The 15182-nt window shown below is 50.4% G+C and overlaps 1 protein-coding gene across 1 annotated transcript; it reads left to right on the forward strand.

Moving 5' to 3' along the window:
* Positions 1-12822: 12822 nt before the first annotated feature.
* LOC117863072 (cytochrome P450 89A2) lies at positions 12823-14656 on the forward strand. The gene has a single exon (XM_034746658.2). It carries the CDS (start codon positions 12992-12994, stop codon positions 14435-14437), a length of 1446 nt encoding a protein of 481 aa, XP_034602549.1. The 5' UTR covers positions 12823-12991; the 3' UTR covers positions 14438-14656.
* Positions 14657-15182: the final 526 nt, after the last annotated feature.

Consider the following 15182-nt stretch of genomic DNA (forward strand, 5'->3'; position numbering starts at 1 on the left):
TCGATTAGCATGAGAGAACTTTTGGCGAGGTGTCTGCTTCTAGGCGTAGGGTAGTCCCTGGGGTTGTACTCTCACGCTCTGCGTGATATGGTAAAAGCCTTCGGACAAATGTATTTGCACGCTTTGAGTGATATTGTAAAAGCCTTTGGGCTCCTGTTTTTAGCTCAATGAAAGCTTATATTTGATATATATATTTCATGTGCCCATTGCACTGTGGAAGCGGATTGTTGTTGGGACTCTTGGCATTCTCCCCTTAGTCTGCCGCGTCACGAGTAGGATCAGACATCTAGCCCCCGAGCAGGTACAGGCGCCCAGCCCCCGAGCGTATGACTGGTAGGGGCCGCAGAGGTGCGCCAGGTTGATTCAGGTGCCCAGCTCTTGAGGAGGTGTAGCGTGGGCTGCGGAGGTGCACCGAGTAGGCATAGGTTCCCAGTTCCCAAGCAGGGGACTTGGTGGTAGTCCATCTTCCACCAAGTTCGCGCGAGCGGACTCGGTGGGTCTAGCCCCCGAGCCTGTGGTCGACTTGGGAATCAGTCGGAGCTGAGAATTGAGGTAATCTTTTCTGGGGTTGCGTACTCTTGTGTCCCCATCGGTCGGTATGAGGTGGTCCCTATTGCGAATCAGGGCGCTTGCCTGTGTGTGCTTCGACCGCGACCTGTGTCGTCGGTCATAGTCCTGAGTTGGGATCTGGTGGCCCAATCCCCTAAGCTCTGATGAGCTCGGTCGATCGGTCATGTTTTTCATGCATCACCCCGTTCACGGTTTCCACAACTAGAGACGTTGAGCTAACATCACTTGCCTTGATGGCTCGAGTGGCGCGCTGGGTGAGCTCGCTAACGGGCATGTTCGAGTGGAATCCAGGTCCGTCATTCATAACGGGGTCGGCATAGCCCTCATGTGGCATTCCACTGCTCCTTAACCTGACTCCCGGTAGATGCCTTAGTAGTTCCGGAGACCGACTCGGGTGGCCCACTGGCCTCCCCTCAATGGAGATTCTGTGGGCATGGCTCGAGGTCAAGATCGAACGAGAAGGTGAAGATGACCCTGTCTGCTTCTGAGCGGGTCGGGTGAAGCCTACTAGGGCTCATCTGCATTTTCTCCACTAGCTCTGTTTGGCACGAGGTGGCCACGAGCCCTTCGCGGGCTGGCCTTCGTACCCCGACCGGTTGCGGCTCATTTCGAATGACCGGCTATTGCTTTGTGACGCGATGCAAAGCAATTGTAATGCAATGATTGTATGTATGGAATGAATGTATGAATGAATGGGTGCTCATACACTGATAAAGTAAATGGGGGGTCGATAATATTACCTCAGTCGGATTTCTAGGCATCACTGCATCCACAATTTCCGCAACCGGAGGGGTTAAGCTGATGTAGCTTACCTTTGACAGTTCAAGCGACAGGCCTGGAGGACCCTTAGCGGGCATACCCGAGTGGAATCTGGATTCGTTGTTCGTGACAGGGTCCGTATGTCCTGCATGTAACACCCCACTATTTCTTACCAGTCTCCCGTCAGATGCCCGAGTCATCCGACTAACCTGAGTGGTTTGCTGGCCTTTCATTAATGAAGGTTCTGATGGTGGGCCCTTGCCTTGGAAGGCGGAGGGTCGCTTGCGCGCAGTCGTTCCTTGTTTTTCTCACCCTTACTGTGATAGTGGGTGGGCCCCACCCAGGCCACGTTCCGTCGCCCGAGCCACATCCCGTCAGTTATGTCCTATCCACCGGGACTCTGCGCCACCTTCCCCATTAAATAGGGGGGAGGCGGCGGGTTTTTGCCTGTCCTTTTGCATCTCCTCAATTGCTGTTGCTTCCTTTTCCTCCTTTTCACCAAGCTTCCTTGCGCACCACGGCGGGTCCTCGGAGAGAGGATGGTGGACAGAGAGAGAGGGAAAGAAGCCTTACGGATCCATTTGTTTCTCTCATGGCGCAGTGTTGAGTTGGAGGCCATCCACCGTGAGCGAGGAACTATTGGAGGATTTTGCGGTGAAGGGACTGCTTCCGTTGAAGGCGGTGGCAGCTGGAGAGCTCCAGAGCTGAAGATCATCATTCTGTGGCCTAAGCCCGATGAGGTTAGATCTTCCTCTCGTGGTACCTGCGTAGGGTTTGCTGGTAATGGTGGCAGTGGATGAGGGCCATCTCACGCACTTCCTTGAGCAGGTCGACCTTGTCCTACTTAGCCTCCGTGGCTCAGTCTTGGTCGAACGCCTTTAACCTTGGAGCCCCGTAATCGAGGTTGAACGGTAGCACAGCTTCAGCTCCATATACCAGGAAGAAAGGGGTGAACCTCGTGGATCGGTTCCGGGTCATCCTTAGGCTCCATAGGACTGCTGGGAGCTCTGTGACCCATCATCCGGCGTGTTTCTTGAGCTAGTTGAAAATGCATGGCTTGAGTCCTTGGAGGACCATGCCATTGGCTCACTCGACCTGACCGGTTGTCCGCAGGTGCCCGACTGAGGCCCAATCGACCCTTGCCGTATCCATCACAGAAGTCTAGGAACTTCTTGCCAGTCAAGTTCATTCCGTTGTTTATGATGATATAGTTAGGGGCGCCAAATCGATAGACGATGTTGAGGAAGAACTCAACTGCCTCTTGCGAGCGGATGTTAGTGATGGGTTTCGCCTCGATCCACTTAGTGAACAAGTGTACCACCACTAGGTGGTGAATGAAGCCACCTAGGGCCATTTTGAGGGGCCCAATCATGTCGAGGCCGCAGACTGAGAATGGCTAGGTGATGGGGATTGTCTGGAACTCCTACACTGGTAGGTGAGTCTGTCGAGCGTAGAATGGGCACCCTTCACACCTACGGACAACCTCCTCTGTGTCTCGCAGTGTGGTGGGCCAGTAGAAGCCTCGACAAAAGTTGTTTCTAGCCTTGGGGCCGCATGGTGTTCGCAGATTCTAGCATGGACTTCGAGCAGAAGTTGTTTTCCCTGGTCGATCGGGATGCACTTCATGAGTATACCTGACAGACTTCGTCTGTAAATTTCATCACCGATGGCAACGAACGTCTTGGCACATCGAGCGATTCGTCGCGCTTCAGTCCTTTCCGGTGGGAGGACCTCCTCGAGGATGTAGGTGAGGAGCGACGCCCTCTAGTCAGGCGGGTTGAACGCCATGGCGTCGGTGCCACCGGGTGTGGTCTCTATGGAGGCGTTAGGGTCGAAGCCCCCGAGCGCCTGGTTGGGGTCAGGCCGTGTCGGAGCGTCAGAGCCCCTGAGCGCACGATCATGATCAGGCTGCACCCGGGTCGGATCTACTTGGACCCGAGCAGACGGCTCGAAGAGGTTGTTTACAAAGACCCCAACAGGAGGTAGACCCCATTTGGCTGCTAATTTCACGAGGAAGTTGGCGGCGTCGTTGTCCTTGCGCGGGGTGTGATGCAGCTCAATCCCTCAGAACTTGTGCTCTAGCTTGCGCACCTCTTGGTAGTACGCCGCAATGAGAGGGCTCTTGCAGGAGGACTCCTTCATGACCTTGTCAACTACTAGCTCCGAGTCGCCGCGGACGTAAAGCCACATCACGCCGAGCTAGATGGCGATATGCAGCCCATTGATGAGGGTCTCATACTTTCCAATTTTGTTCGAAGCTGAAAAATGGATAGGAATTGCGTAGCGGAGCCTATTCCTCTCTAGGGAGATTAGGACCACTCCAGCCCCCGAGCTGGGTCCCATGACCAACCCGTCAAGGTACATCGTCCATTACTTGTGGGTGACATCTGGGGTCGGGGTTGGACCTCCGTCCATTTGGCGATGAAGTCGGCAAAAGCCCGAGACATGTTGGCGGTGTGGGGGATGTACTTGATGTCGTGGCCCATGAGCTCGAGTGCCCACTTGGAGATCGTCCCACGGCGTCACAGTTGCATATGATCTCCCCTAGCGGGTACGAGGTGATGACCATGACCCTGTGTTCGGTGAAGTAGTGCAGGAGCTTCCGGGTTACCATCAGTATGGCATACAGAAGCTTCTGGACCTAGGGGTAGTGGACTTTGGTATCGGCGAGTATCTCACAGATGAAGTACACCAGTCGCTGGACCTTCAGCGCGTGACCCAGCTCCTCCCTCTCGACGACGAGGGTGACACTGACCACGTGGTTGCTTGCCCCAATGTAAAGGAAGAGAGGTTCTTCCCGTTCGGGAGTGACGAGGATCGGGGCCGAAGTCAGGAGTGATTAAAGGCTTTCCAAAGCCTGTTGTGCCTCCTCCATCCAAACAAATGTGTTTGCCTTCTTGAGGAGCTTGTAGAGAGGCATCCCCCATTCGCCTAGTCGGGAGATGAACTGGCTTAGAGAGGCCAAGCAACTAGTGAGCCTCTGTACACCTTTGATGTTGCGTATGGGGCCTATGTTGGTGATGGCCATGATCTTTTCGGGGTTGGCTTTGATGCCTTGCTCATATACGAGGTATCCGAGAAGCTTCCCCTTTGAAGGTTCAATTTGATGCTGAACCTTTGAAGGTTTGCGAATGTTGCGGCTAAGTTTGTGATCAGATCGCTAGCTTGAGCTATTTTTACTACTATGTCAGCCACGTAGATGGCAATAGTAGGTTTTGGCCACTCGACTTGGTCGGTTTGATCAGCGGATTGATCTGGTCGACGAAGCACCGCTGCATGCACCGCTGATAGGGCACCGGCATTCTTTAGATCAAACGGCATGGTCACGTAGCAGTACAAACCATTCGGGTGATGAAGGAGGTCACGACCTGGTCGGACTCTTTCATCGTGATCTGGTGATAGCTTGAGTACGCATCTAGAAAGGAGAGGATTTCGCATCCTCAGGTAGAGTCGACTATCTGATCTATGCATGGTAAAGGAAATGATCCTTGGGACATGCCTTGTTAAGGCCAGTATAGTCAACACACATTCTCCATTTCCCATTCTTCTTTTTTACAAGAACGATATTAGCAAGCCAGTTGGAGCGGTACACTTCCTTGATGAAACCAGCCACCTAGAGTTTGGCGATCCGCTCACCTATAGCCCTACGCCTCTCGTCGTCAAAGCGATGCAGGCATTGTTTGACGGGCTTCGAGCCTAGGGCGATGCATAGTGCGTGCTCGGTGACCTCCCTCGGTATGCCTAGCATGTTAGAAGGCTTCCATGCGAAGACATCCCAATTTGCGCGTAGAAAGTCAACGAGCTCGCTTTCCTATTTGGCCGAGAGCTTGGTCCTGACCTACACCATCTTGGTCGTGTCGCTGGGGTCGATCTCCACTACCTTGGTTTCCTTGATTGGGCTGAAGGCACTCGAGGAGATTGGCTTGTTGTAGTCAGGCATCGCCGGCGCTACTGCTTTCCCGAGCTTTGGGAGCTCGGTGAAGTTGACGATGCCAGTAGCGAGCTTGAAGTGCTCACAGTCGCACGTGTAGGCGTGCGAGAAGGTGCTACCCACCGTGATGACGCCATGTGGTCCCGGCATTTTCATCTTGAGGTAGGTGTAGCTGGGGACTGCCATGAACTTGGCGTAGCATGGTTGGTAGCACCTTCTCGCATGCCTACACGTGGAAGTAAATATTGGGCAGCACCTACCCTAGGCTTGCTTCAGCACCATGGAGAGGAGGATCAAGCTCTCTATCTTGTGGAGTGGAGTGGCTCGGGTTGAAGGAGGAAGAAGATGCCTCTGTCTAGCAATTTTATAGGGGAGGAGTTTTTGTCCCGGTTGGAAATTCTAACTAGGACAAAAACGAACCCCTTTTGTTCCGGTTGGGAGTTTACTCCTAGTTTGAAACACCAACTGGGACAAAAGGCTCCCCCTTTTGTCCCAGTTGAAATTACCAACCGGGAGTAAACCTTTTGTCCCAGTTGGTAACTCCAACCGGGATAAAAGGGTAAGGTTTTTGTCCCGGTTGGAGCTTCCAACTGGGATAGGGGGGCGTCGGTGGTAAAAGACTAGCCATTACAACCGGGACTAAAGCTCCCCCCCAATTCAGCCTACCATGGCGCGCACCTTTAGTCATGGTCCAACTTTAAACCGGGACAAAAGGGGCGCATGGAAGATGGGTTCTCTACAAGTGTTACCATTTAAGAACTAAACTTACACTGAGGGGGAACCTAATGATATTTTAAAAACAGTTTAAATTTTTTATTCAAACAAAAATACTATGCATCTGACATGAGTGCAACATCCCATATCAACTTGATTTAAAATTTTACAGGATTATTTTTTGTACCCAAATTGACAACAAAGTAATTGAAGGTTAGATCATTTTAGAAAAATAATAATCCTTTATTTTATTTAATATGATCTATTCTCAGAACAAAATAAAATTTTTGATGTGTGACAGCCATAAATCTTGCAAAATGCGCAAATGTGTTGAATTAAGTGTGCAATAATGGACAGGCAATCATGGGAAGGTGCACACCATATGGTGGCAACTAACATCCACCTAGACTTGTCGCTAGCTTTTTTTTGCCAATAGAGCCTCACTCGTCTTCTTCCCCTCTTCTATTGCAGCTGATAAATGTCTTGCGGACTTGCTGAATATTCAGCATAGGGTATATTGACATGCAGAATTAATTGAATATTTATTGCCTTGGTCCGATAAGTGATGAATTAAATTCTGGATTTGGTTTTGTCTCTGTTGAGAAGTAGATGGGAAACATCGCACACCCTAATAAGGGGGGTGACATCTATATATATGGTCAATGTGGATTGGAGCACAAGGAATACATCAAGTGTACAAGAAAAGGATAAATACATTCTAATATACACATATACTTCCTAATACCCACCCGCAGTCGAAGCGGGAGGATGACGGATGCACAGACTAGACCTAAACTCAGTAAACAAAGGAGTTGTTAGGACCTTCGTCATGATATCCACGAACTAGTGAGAGGACGGCACATGGAGGACCCGGACCTCACCCAAGGCCACCTTCTCACGAACGAAGTGAATATCAATCTCGATGTGCTTCGTGCACCGATGATGCACAGAGTTGGCTGTCATGTAGACAGCACCCACGTTGTCATAGTAGAGAATAGTGGCTGAAGCAAGCGGAACATGAAGCTCCTAAAGAAGTTGACAGAGCCAGCAACATTCTGCCACAGCATGAGCCATAAACTGGTACTCCATATTAGCACTGGAACGAGACACCGTGGTCTGGTGCATGGAGGACCAAGATACCAGATTGTCATCGAGGTAGACGCAGAAGCCAAAGGAGGAGCGTCTAGAGTCTGGGCAGCCAACCCAGTCGGCGTTGGAGTAGGCAATCAGAGACTAAACAGGGCCGGTGCCGATGTGAAGCCCGGAGGAGAGCGTGCCCTTCACATAGCGTAGGATGCGCTTGATTAGGGCCGTGTGGGGCTCGCGTGGGTCATGCATGAAGAGGCACACCTGCTGAACCACATCGAGTCAGAGTGAGGTACTGAAGAGCCCCAGCAAGACTCCGATACTTAGAGCAATCCTGGAGCTTGGTGCCGTCTTGTGCTGAAAGCTTGGCATAAGTGTCAACGGGAGTCGCTGTAGAGTGACCCTTAGCCATGGTAGCACGTTGAAGAAGATCCAGGGCATACTGTCGCTGAGACAGGAATAGGCCCTGGGAGGAACATGTGACAAAGATGTCGAGGAAGTGGTGTAGGTCGCCAAGATCCGTCATGGCGAACTCAGAGTGAAGACGCCCCATGATGTGCTGAAGAAGAGTCGAGGACGAGGTGGTGAGGACGATGTCATCGACATAGAGCAGCAGGTAGGTGATGATCGGCCCCTCTTTGTATACAAAGAGGGAAGTGTCGGAGGTGGAGGCGACAAAGCTGAGCTGTCAAAGGAAGGAGGCGAACCGCTGGTACCATGCCCTCGGGGCCTGCTTTAGTCCATACAAGGACTTCTGCAGGAGATAGACATGATCACGGGCGGCGGGGTTGACAAAGTCGGGAGGCTACTGATACTAGACAGTCTCCGTGAGGTGTCCGTGAAGAAACGCATTCTTCACGTCTAGTTGGTGGATCGGCCAGGTGTGAGAATTAGCGATGCTAAGGATGGTCCGTATTGTCGATGTTTTGACAACTGGACTGAAAGGTCTCGTCGTAGTCGATGCCATGATGCTGGGAGAAGCCATGAACCACCCAGCGCACCTTGTGCCGGGCGAGGGACCCATCGGCATGGAACTTTTGCTGAAAGATCCACTTGCCCGACATGACATTGGCAACGAGCGAACGCAAGACGAGGCGCTAGGTGTCGTTGTCGATGAGGGCTTGGAACTCGTCGACCATGGCGGCACACCAGTTGGCGTCAGCCAGAGCACTGCGATAGTTCACCGAAATCGGAGAGGACGGAGAAGAAGTCGAGGTTGTCATGCCCTGGTAGTGAACTTGCTGGATTGTCCCAGTCACAAACCGAGTGACAGGGTGCGGAGGGGCAGGTGGTGACAAGGAGGGCGCAGGAGGCGCTAGGGCCGCGGGCGCGAGGGGAGGACCGTGGGCACTCGCCCGACCGATCGGAGCATTCGCCGGTGCAGTCGGGGCGCTCGATCGATCGGTGCGCTCGCTAGTGTGGTCGGGGCGTTTGCCCGACCAATCGGAGCACTCGCTGGTGCGGTCGGGGCGTTCGCCGATGTGGTCGGGGCGCTCGCCCGACCGATCAGAGCGCGCGCCGGTGCGGATTGTGCGATCGGGGCCGCACTCGCACGTGACGCGGTCGCAGTCGGAGCAGTCGGGAGCACACCCGATGCAAAATTGACTAGTCAGCGGTACAAAACGTTGACAATTAGATACATGATAATAGTTAAAAACACTACTAGAGAGCCTCTTTTTAGCACTTGGTGGCAGCCCCTTTAGTACCGATTTTGGCATTCTTTTAGTACCGATTTTGGCACACCTATCAGTACCAATTGGTAACCCCAACTCGTACTAAAAGGTTTTGTGCCCAAAACATAAAGAAAAAATATATTATTGTCTGAGACTCAAACCCACAAACTCAAATCTCGCATGATCCTCCCATACAATCTCACCTAAACAACACCTGTGACACCCGATCCAAATTTGGATGGCCTAGTAGTGACTCATAAACGCAGGTGCGCATGTTTAGTAGCACCTTGCTAGTTGAGTAAAGGTAGAGGCAACTTATAAGTCTTTGTCCTCCAGCCATAGCACCTTCGGGTTAACACTTTTACGCGAAGCGAGGATGAATGTGTAAACATGTTGCTATGTGTATGCGTGTTCGCCCCTTGGAAGGGCTGGGCGGTGCAGCTTTGGAGGACGAGGTGTTACAATTGGTAATCAGAGCCAACTTTTGTTGTATCATGGGCGAGTGCAAGTCTTATGCGTGGGTATGGTTAGCATGACACGTGGGCCCTGTGTGGACATGGTATGGCACATGCGGCAACATTGTATGTACGGACGTGGCTAGGAAAGTTAATCATGAACCCTTGTCCTATACAGGTGAGTTAGCTCAGCTCTCGACGAGGACATCAAGTCCTTAAGGGTGAGTAGATGTAACATCCAGCCCGTGGGCCAGTTGGGCCAACAATTTGGAGTACCAAGCATGTGTCATTGTAGCTCTAGGACTTTAATCTCAAATTGAAAGTGGAGAGTGGGATTAGCTAACTTAAATAGCCAACTCTAGGAGGCGTTGCATCCTTAGGTTAACTCTTTTACACGAAGCGAGGATGAAAGCATAAGCAGGTTGTAGTGTAGGTGTTGTTCACTCAGCGTGTACAGTGGGCATGAGCCGTTTTTCTAGGCTAGATCATTACAACACCTGTGATGGAGTAAGATATACTTTCCTTTTGAAGTAACCGGATCTTGAAAGTTCTTGAGTCTTTAGTACTGGGTCATATACGTTGAAAATGTCAATGTGGATTGCGTCTTGGATGTAATATTCACAATTATTGTTACTCTACCTGATTCTAATCAAGATAGTAGCACATTGCTGAATTCTGGTCAAGAAAAGTAAGTATTATATTATTGATTCGGGATATTTTAAAAGATGGGGTGTATAGAACAATGGTAGAGAACTCGGTATTAGTCCCGGTTGGTAGGGTGCAAATCTCCCAAAAATCCATCCGGGATAAACCAATCGAGACAGGGGGGGGGTCTTTTGTCCCGGGTCACTCAACCGGGACAAAAGACCCGCCTTTTATCCTGGTTGGGAATACCAACCGGGATAAAATGGGTCACCATGCCAAGTGCTGCAAAATAAAAAAGAAATCCTAGGAGCCCCCCCACACGCGCACGTCGCAAGTCGCAAGTTACACGATTTTTCACGCGAAATATGCGCGTGCGCGCTGCGTGGGATTCGAACCCATGACCTCCAGCCTCGCGCGTAGCTTCCTTGCCATCCCACCTACACAGCACATCTGACTATATAGGGGATGCAATCCTTTTGTATTAACTCATGGGGGACCCTTTTATCCCGGTTGGAAACACCAACCGGGATAAAAGACCCCCTTCTATCCCGGTTGGTATTAAAAACCGGGATAAAAGGGTTCGAGGGATTTAGTCCTCCTTCAGCCACCCCGTTGGGGACCCTTTTATCCTTGTTTGAAACACCAACCGGGATAAAAGACCCCCTTTCATCTCGGTTGGTATTACAAACCGGGATAAAAGGCCCTCGACCAACCAGGATAAAAGGGGGGTCTTTTATCCCGGTTGGTGTTTCAAACCGGGATAAAAGGCCTCTCGAGGTTTTTTTTTCCACTATCCTTTGCAACCTGGATAAAAGGTCCCGGTTGGTGAGCCTCCCGCTAGTGACCGAGCTTCAGTCCCGGTTGGTGAACCTTCTGTCCCGGGCCAACTTTAAACCGGAACAAAATGGGGCGCATGGAAGGTGAGTTCTCTACTAGTGGAACCTTACCAGGGTCACAAGTAATAATGTACCATGCTTAATGGTAACATGGCTCCCACAAATTAGGAGAAGTGGCGTATTCTGTTGAACTTGCCTAGTCATCCAATGAAGAAGCAAGCTAAAATCAGAAATGGAATAATGGCTCTTTATAATTTTCGTAAAGCCATTCTCAGGGCTAGGTTTCATGTTTATGTTTCCAAGAATACCACATAAGTAAGAGTGTATTTAGTTTATGGATCAAATAGTTCATACAATGTATGGTTTTATCCTTTGTTATTTCCAAGGCTACATGCATGACACGACTATCTTCGAAACATTGTACATATGATTTCATCCCTATGAAACTAGTTTCTTCTCTAACCTCATAAATATTGTGCCGTGTGTCATCATAATTCACTACATGGCAATTTATTTATCGCCCACTGAGAAAGCCTAAGTGCCAACATAATTATGATTTTGAATACTATGTCGATGGTAATGGTGGTCATGATAGCGCAGTTATAATGGATGATGGGAATGCTTCCACCTATGATAGTGATATAGGTGCTTTGCACTATTGTATTGCTCGCACTAATAATGGATGATGGGAATGCTTCCACCTATGATAGTGATATAGGTGCTTTGCACTATTCTGTTGCTCGGTTTTGGTACCATTTATAGCTAGTGTCCAACGATATTTTGGGGAGAGTGATATTGATAGAATGAGTTGTGCTACATTAAGGTCTTATTATGCTTCTATTAATAAATCAACCTTACTAGTTAGGCCATTCTTAGCTAATCTCAGTGGAGGATTTCATTTTGATATTTCCAAGATAGCCACATCATCAATAAGAAAATAAAATTGTGTTTGAAACTACCCCTCCGATGCACAATTTTATATTGTTGTTTCATAGGCACCACATAATATTTAATTTCATGACACATTCAAAGTTGGTTTTTGTGCCGAGAGAGTTTCATCTAGATGAAACTGGTTCCTTCTCTCCCCTCTTAAATTTCCTGCCATGCCACCAGATTAGGTGTTGTGGCACTACATTTAATGTACATGAAACTCCTATGAAAATGAGCACTAGGAATGGCCTCAATGCACAATTTCATGGCACAGTTACCAAAGCTGAGAACTGGGTAACTATGCCAGATGGATTTCATGGTGATGAAATTCCTCCCACATATGATAAAACTCCCTCTCCTCTTTCCTCATAATGTCCTTACCATATCAGCAAAAATTACTGATGTGACATGTTATTTAATAGTCAAGAAACTCTTTATAGAACCTCTACTAAGGTTGGCCTTAGTGAGATTATTGCCTTATGCCCTTAATTAAGTGGTCATTCAGCAACGAGACAAGGTATATTATTATCAGCATAAATTCTAGTGAAAAATGGGTTGCAAAACTCGGCTTCTCCTGTCGTCAGCCGATTCTGGCAGCTGCTTTTCAGGACAGCCAGCTTCTCAGAGAACCATATTGCTAATAAAAAAAAATGCTCGGTTCAGCTTATTCAGCCGGCTTATCAGCCACCAAACGGTGTTTTCCTCCCACAATAAATCAGCCGTTTCAGCTTTTCAGCCGGCTTATAAGCTGAAACGAACAGGCTTAAAAAGCGCCATAGAGTTCTCTCTTCTTCATAGCTTCTCATCTACTAACCTCGCACTTTTATCTTCTATCGCCGCACTATCAAATCGACCCGTACATTTCTTTCCGAATTTTGTTCTTTTCCTTGTCATTTGGTACCCAGTTTTGCTATAACCTAGAATGGCTAGAAATATTGTGTCCTTATTTTTGCTATGACTTAGATTCTATCCTCTGGACCTAATAAAACTTAAAAAGTGATATGATGGACAAATATATTAGTTTCAATTGTAGCTATGATGACACTCAACCCTATAATCACAACCAACGGTCTAGAGAGCCATTTTGCTATGATAATAATGTCGACAGTACTTCGGTGTGGACAAGATCCCAGCAATTATTCAGTTTAAAAACTTGAGAAGATCAGACACTTTCCCTGCAGCATTACCTTTAACTAGAGGGGAGATTCAGGTCGAATCATATGCATAAAAACTTTGGCCACACAAACGCCTTTTGCGGTGAATACGAACCGTTGAGAGCGGAGTCCAATTATTGCGGACTGATAAACTCATCAGTATATACACGCATGCACGACTGGGCTCAGCATTTGAGTCTCCTCACACTTGGCCAGTGCAGTTTCTACAAGAGAAACCATGGAAGCAGCGCAGCTCTTCACGCTTGGCCTGGCCATCATTCTCTTCCTCGCCGTTTTCCGGCGAAGGATTATGCACGGCCGTGCCATGGCGAAGCCGGCATTGATCGAGATCAGCGACTCTGCTGCCGCACGCACCGCAATGATCGACCACGCAGACGCCTTCTCGAACCGTCCGCTCACGTTGTTCCCAGTGGCCCTGGTCACCGGGCAGCGTCGTCGCCGGAGCGACAGCATCAGCTCGGCCCAGTACGGCCCGCTCTGGCGCGCGCTCCGCTGCAACCTCACCTCCGAGGCTCTCCACCCCTCACGCTTCGACCAGCTCGCCCCGCTGCAGCGCGAGTCCATAGCGGCCCTCGTCGCATCCCTGTCCGCGACGGTCGCCGGCAGCAACGGCGACGTGGTCGTTCGCGACAGCGTGCACGCCGCCGTGTTCGGCCTCGTGGCGCGCTTGTGCTTCGGCGACCTCGTCGGCGACGCGCGCCAGCTGCTCGCCATGCGGCGCGTGATGCAGGAGTTCGTGCGCGCCATCGGCGAAGCCAACGTCTTCGCCCGCTCATGGCTGACCAAGCTCGTGTACTGGAGGCGGTGGCGACGCTTTCTCGGCTACCGTGGGCAGCAGGCCGCCTTCTTCCTCCCTCTCGTCTCGGAAAGGGAGCGGCGGCGACGTTCCGGGTGTTGCAACGACGGCGGCATTAGACCGTACGTCGACACTCTCATCGACCTCCGTGTCCCCGACGACGACGACAATGACAAGGACGATGTCGGAAGGATGAACATCGATGCCGGGCGGCGCGCGCTCACCGACGACGAGATGGTGAGCCTTTTGTCGGAGTTTCTCGGCGCCAGCACGGAGTCGGCCGTTTCATGCATCGAGTGGGCGCTTGCCCACCTCGTCACCCAGCAGGAGATCCAGAAGAAGCTACGCCTCGAGATCACCGGAGCTCACGGCGAGGGCGTGGTCTCCGAGGAGCGGCTCCGCAGCTTGCCGTACCTGCACGCCGTCGTGCTCGAGAGCCTCCGGCTGCACCCACCTGTCCCGTTCCTCATGCGCGACGTTCACACGGAGGGCGTGGCGGTTGGCATGGACACGGTTCCAGTGGGCGGCACAAGGGTGCATTTCCTTATACGAGACATGGCGAGGGATAGGAAAGATTGGACGGACCCCGACGAGTTCCAGCCGGAGCGTTTCCTTGCCGGCGGCGAGGCCGAGGGTGTCGGCGCCGTGCCGGGGCCGAAGGAGATCAGGATGATGCCCTTCGGCGCGGGCCGGAGGTACTGCCCCGGTGCCGGGATGGGCATGATGCACGTCAAGTGCTTCCTCGCCGCCCTCGTGCGCGAGTTCGAGTGGGCGGACGGCGGCGGCGACGTGGACTTCACAGAGCTGGACGGGTTCTTCAAGGTGATGAAGACGCCGCTCAGGGCGCATGTCAAGAGAAGCACGTAGACGTGATTCGCTCCTGTCGTACGCGCGTACTTATCATATATAACAAATAACGGACGTTGCCATGCAATGTAGTCTGGCCGGCCTCCCCATATATGTGTATTCCTTGCTGTCTTCACTCTTGCTTCTCTAGATGTGAAGCTATTGTTCTTTTACAGACAGCAATATTTGTATCGTCATGCAAGATTGTGATCGGAATAATGATTCTGTTTTCCACGATAATGCATGTCCACACTGAAACTATTTCTTTATGTCGCGGTGATGGTTCTTTTTGTAATGATCAGATAAGGGAATTGAATGAAAGTGGCTGTCTCTTTTTTGATTGCGCAAAAGACTCGATACGGTAAATGATGAGGGGGATTCTCTTCTCTCTCTCTATTTTTCTTTTGTACCAACCAAGGTCACTACTGCAATGAAGATCCATGCCCACGGTTAGTACATGAAATTTAGAAAGTTCTATTCGTGATGAAGCCGGACAAGTCTCCTCTGACACCGGGATGTTTGTAACAATGATGATGCATTGACGATGTATATGCAGCGGAATGCAATTCTTTTTGTAATGGGCAGATGCCGGCAGAAATGAACAACAAAATTCTTTGTCGATGCCCAGGTAAGCATCTTCATGATCATATAAAATTCCGGCCTATTTCTCAGAGCAATATTTTGTTTAAGATTCGTTTAACATTTTGGTGCAAAGACATCATATGTGGCATTATTTCGGACGAGCGATTGTTCTTTAGATGTGTAG

This window comes from Setaria viridis, chromosome 7, assembly GCF_005286985.2.
Source record: "Setaria viridis chromosome 7, Setaria_viridis_v4.0, whole genome shotgun sequence".
In the NCBI taxonomy this organism is placed as follows: domain Eukaryota; kingdom Viridiplantae; phylum Streptophyta; class Magnoliopsida; order Poales; family Poaceae; genus Setaria; species Setaria viridis.

Coding starts and splice junctions, on each gene's coding strand:
- LOC117863072 (XM_034746658.2), top strand. CDS start 12,992: ATGGAAGCAGCGCAGCTCTTCACGCTTGGCCTGGCCATCATTCTCTTC.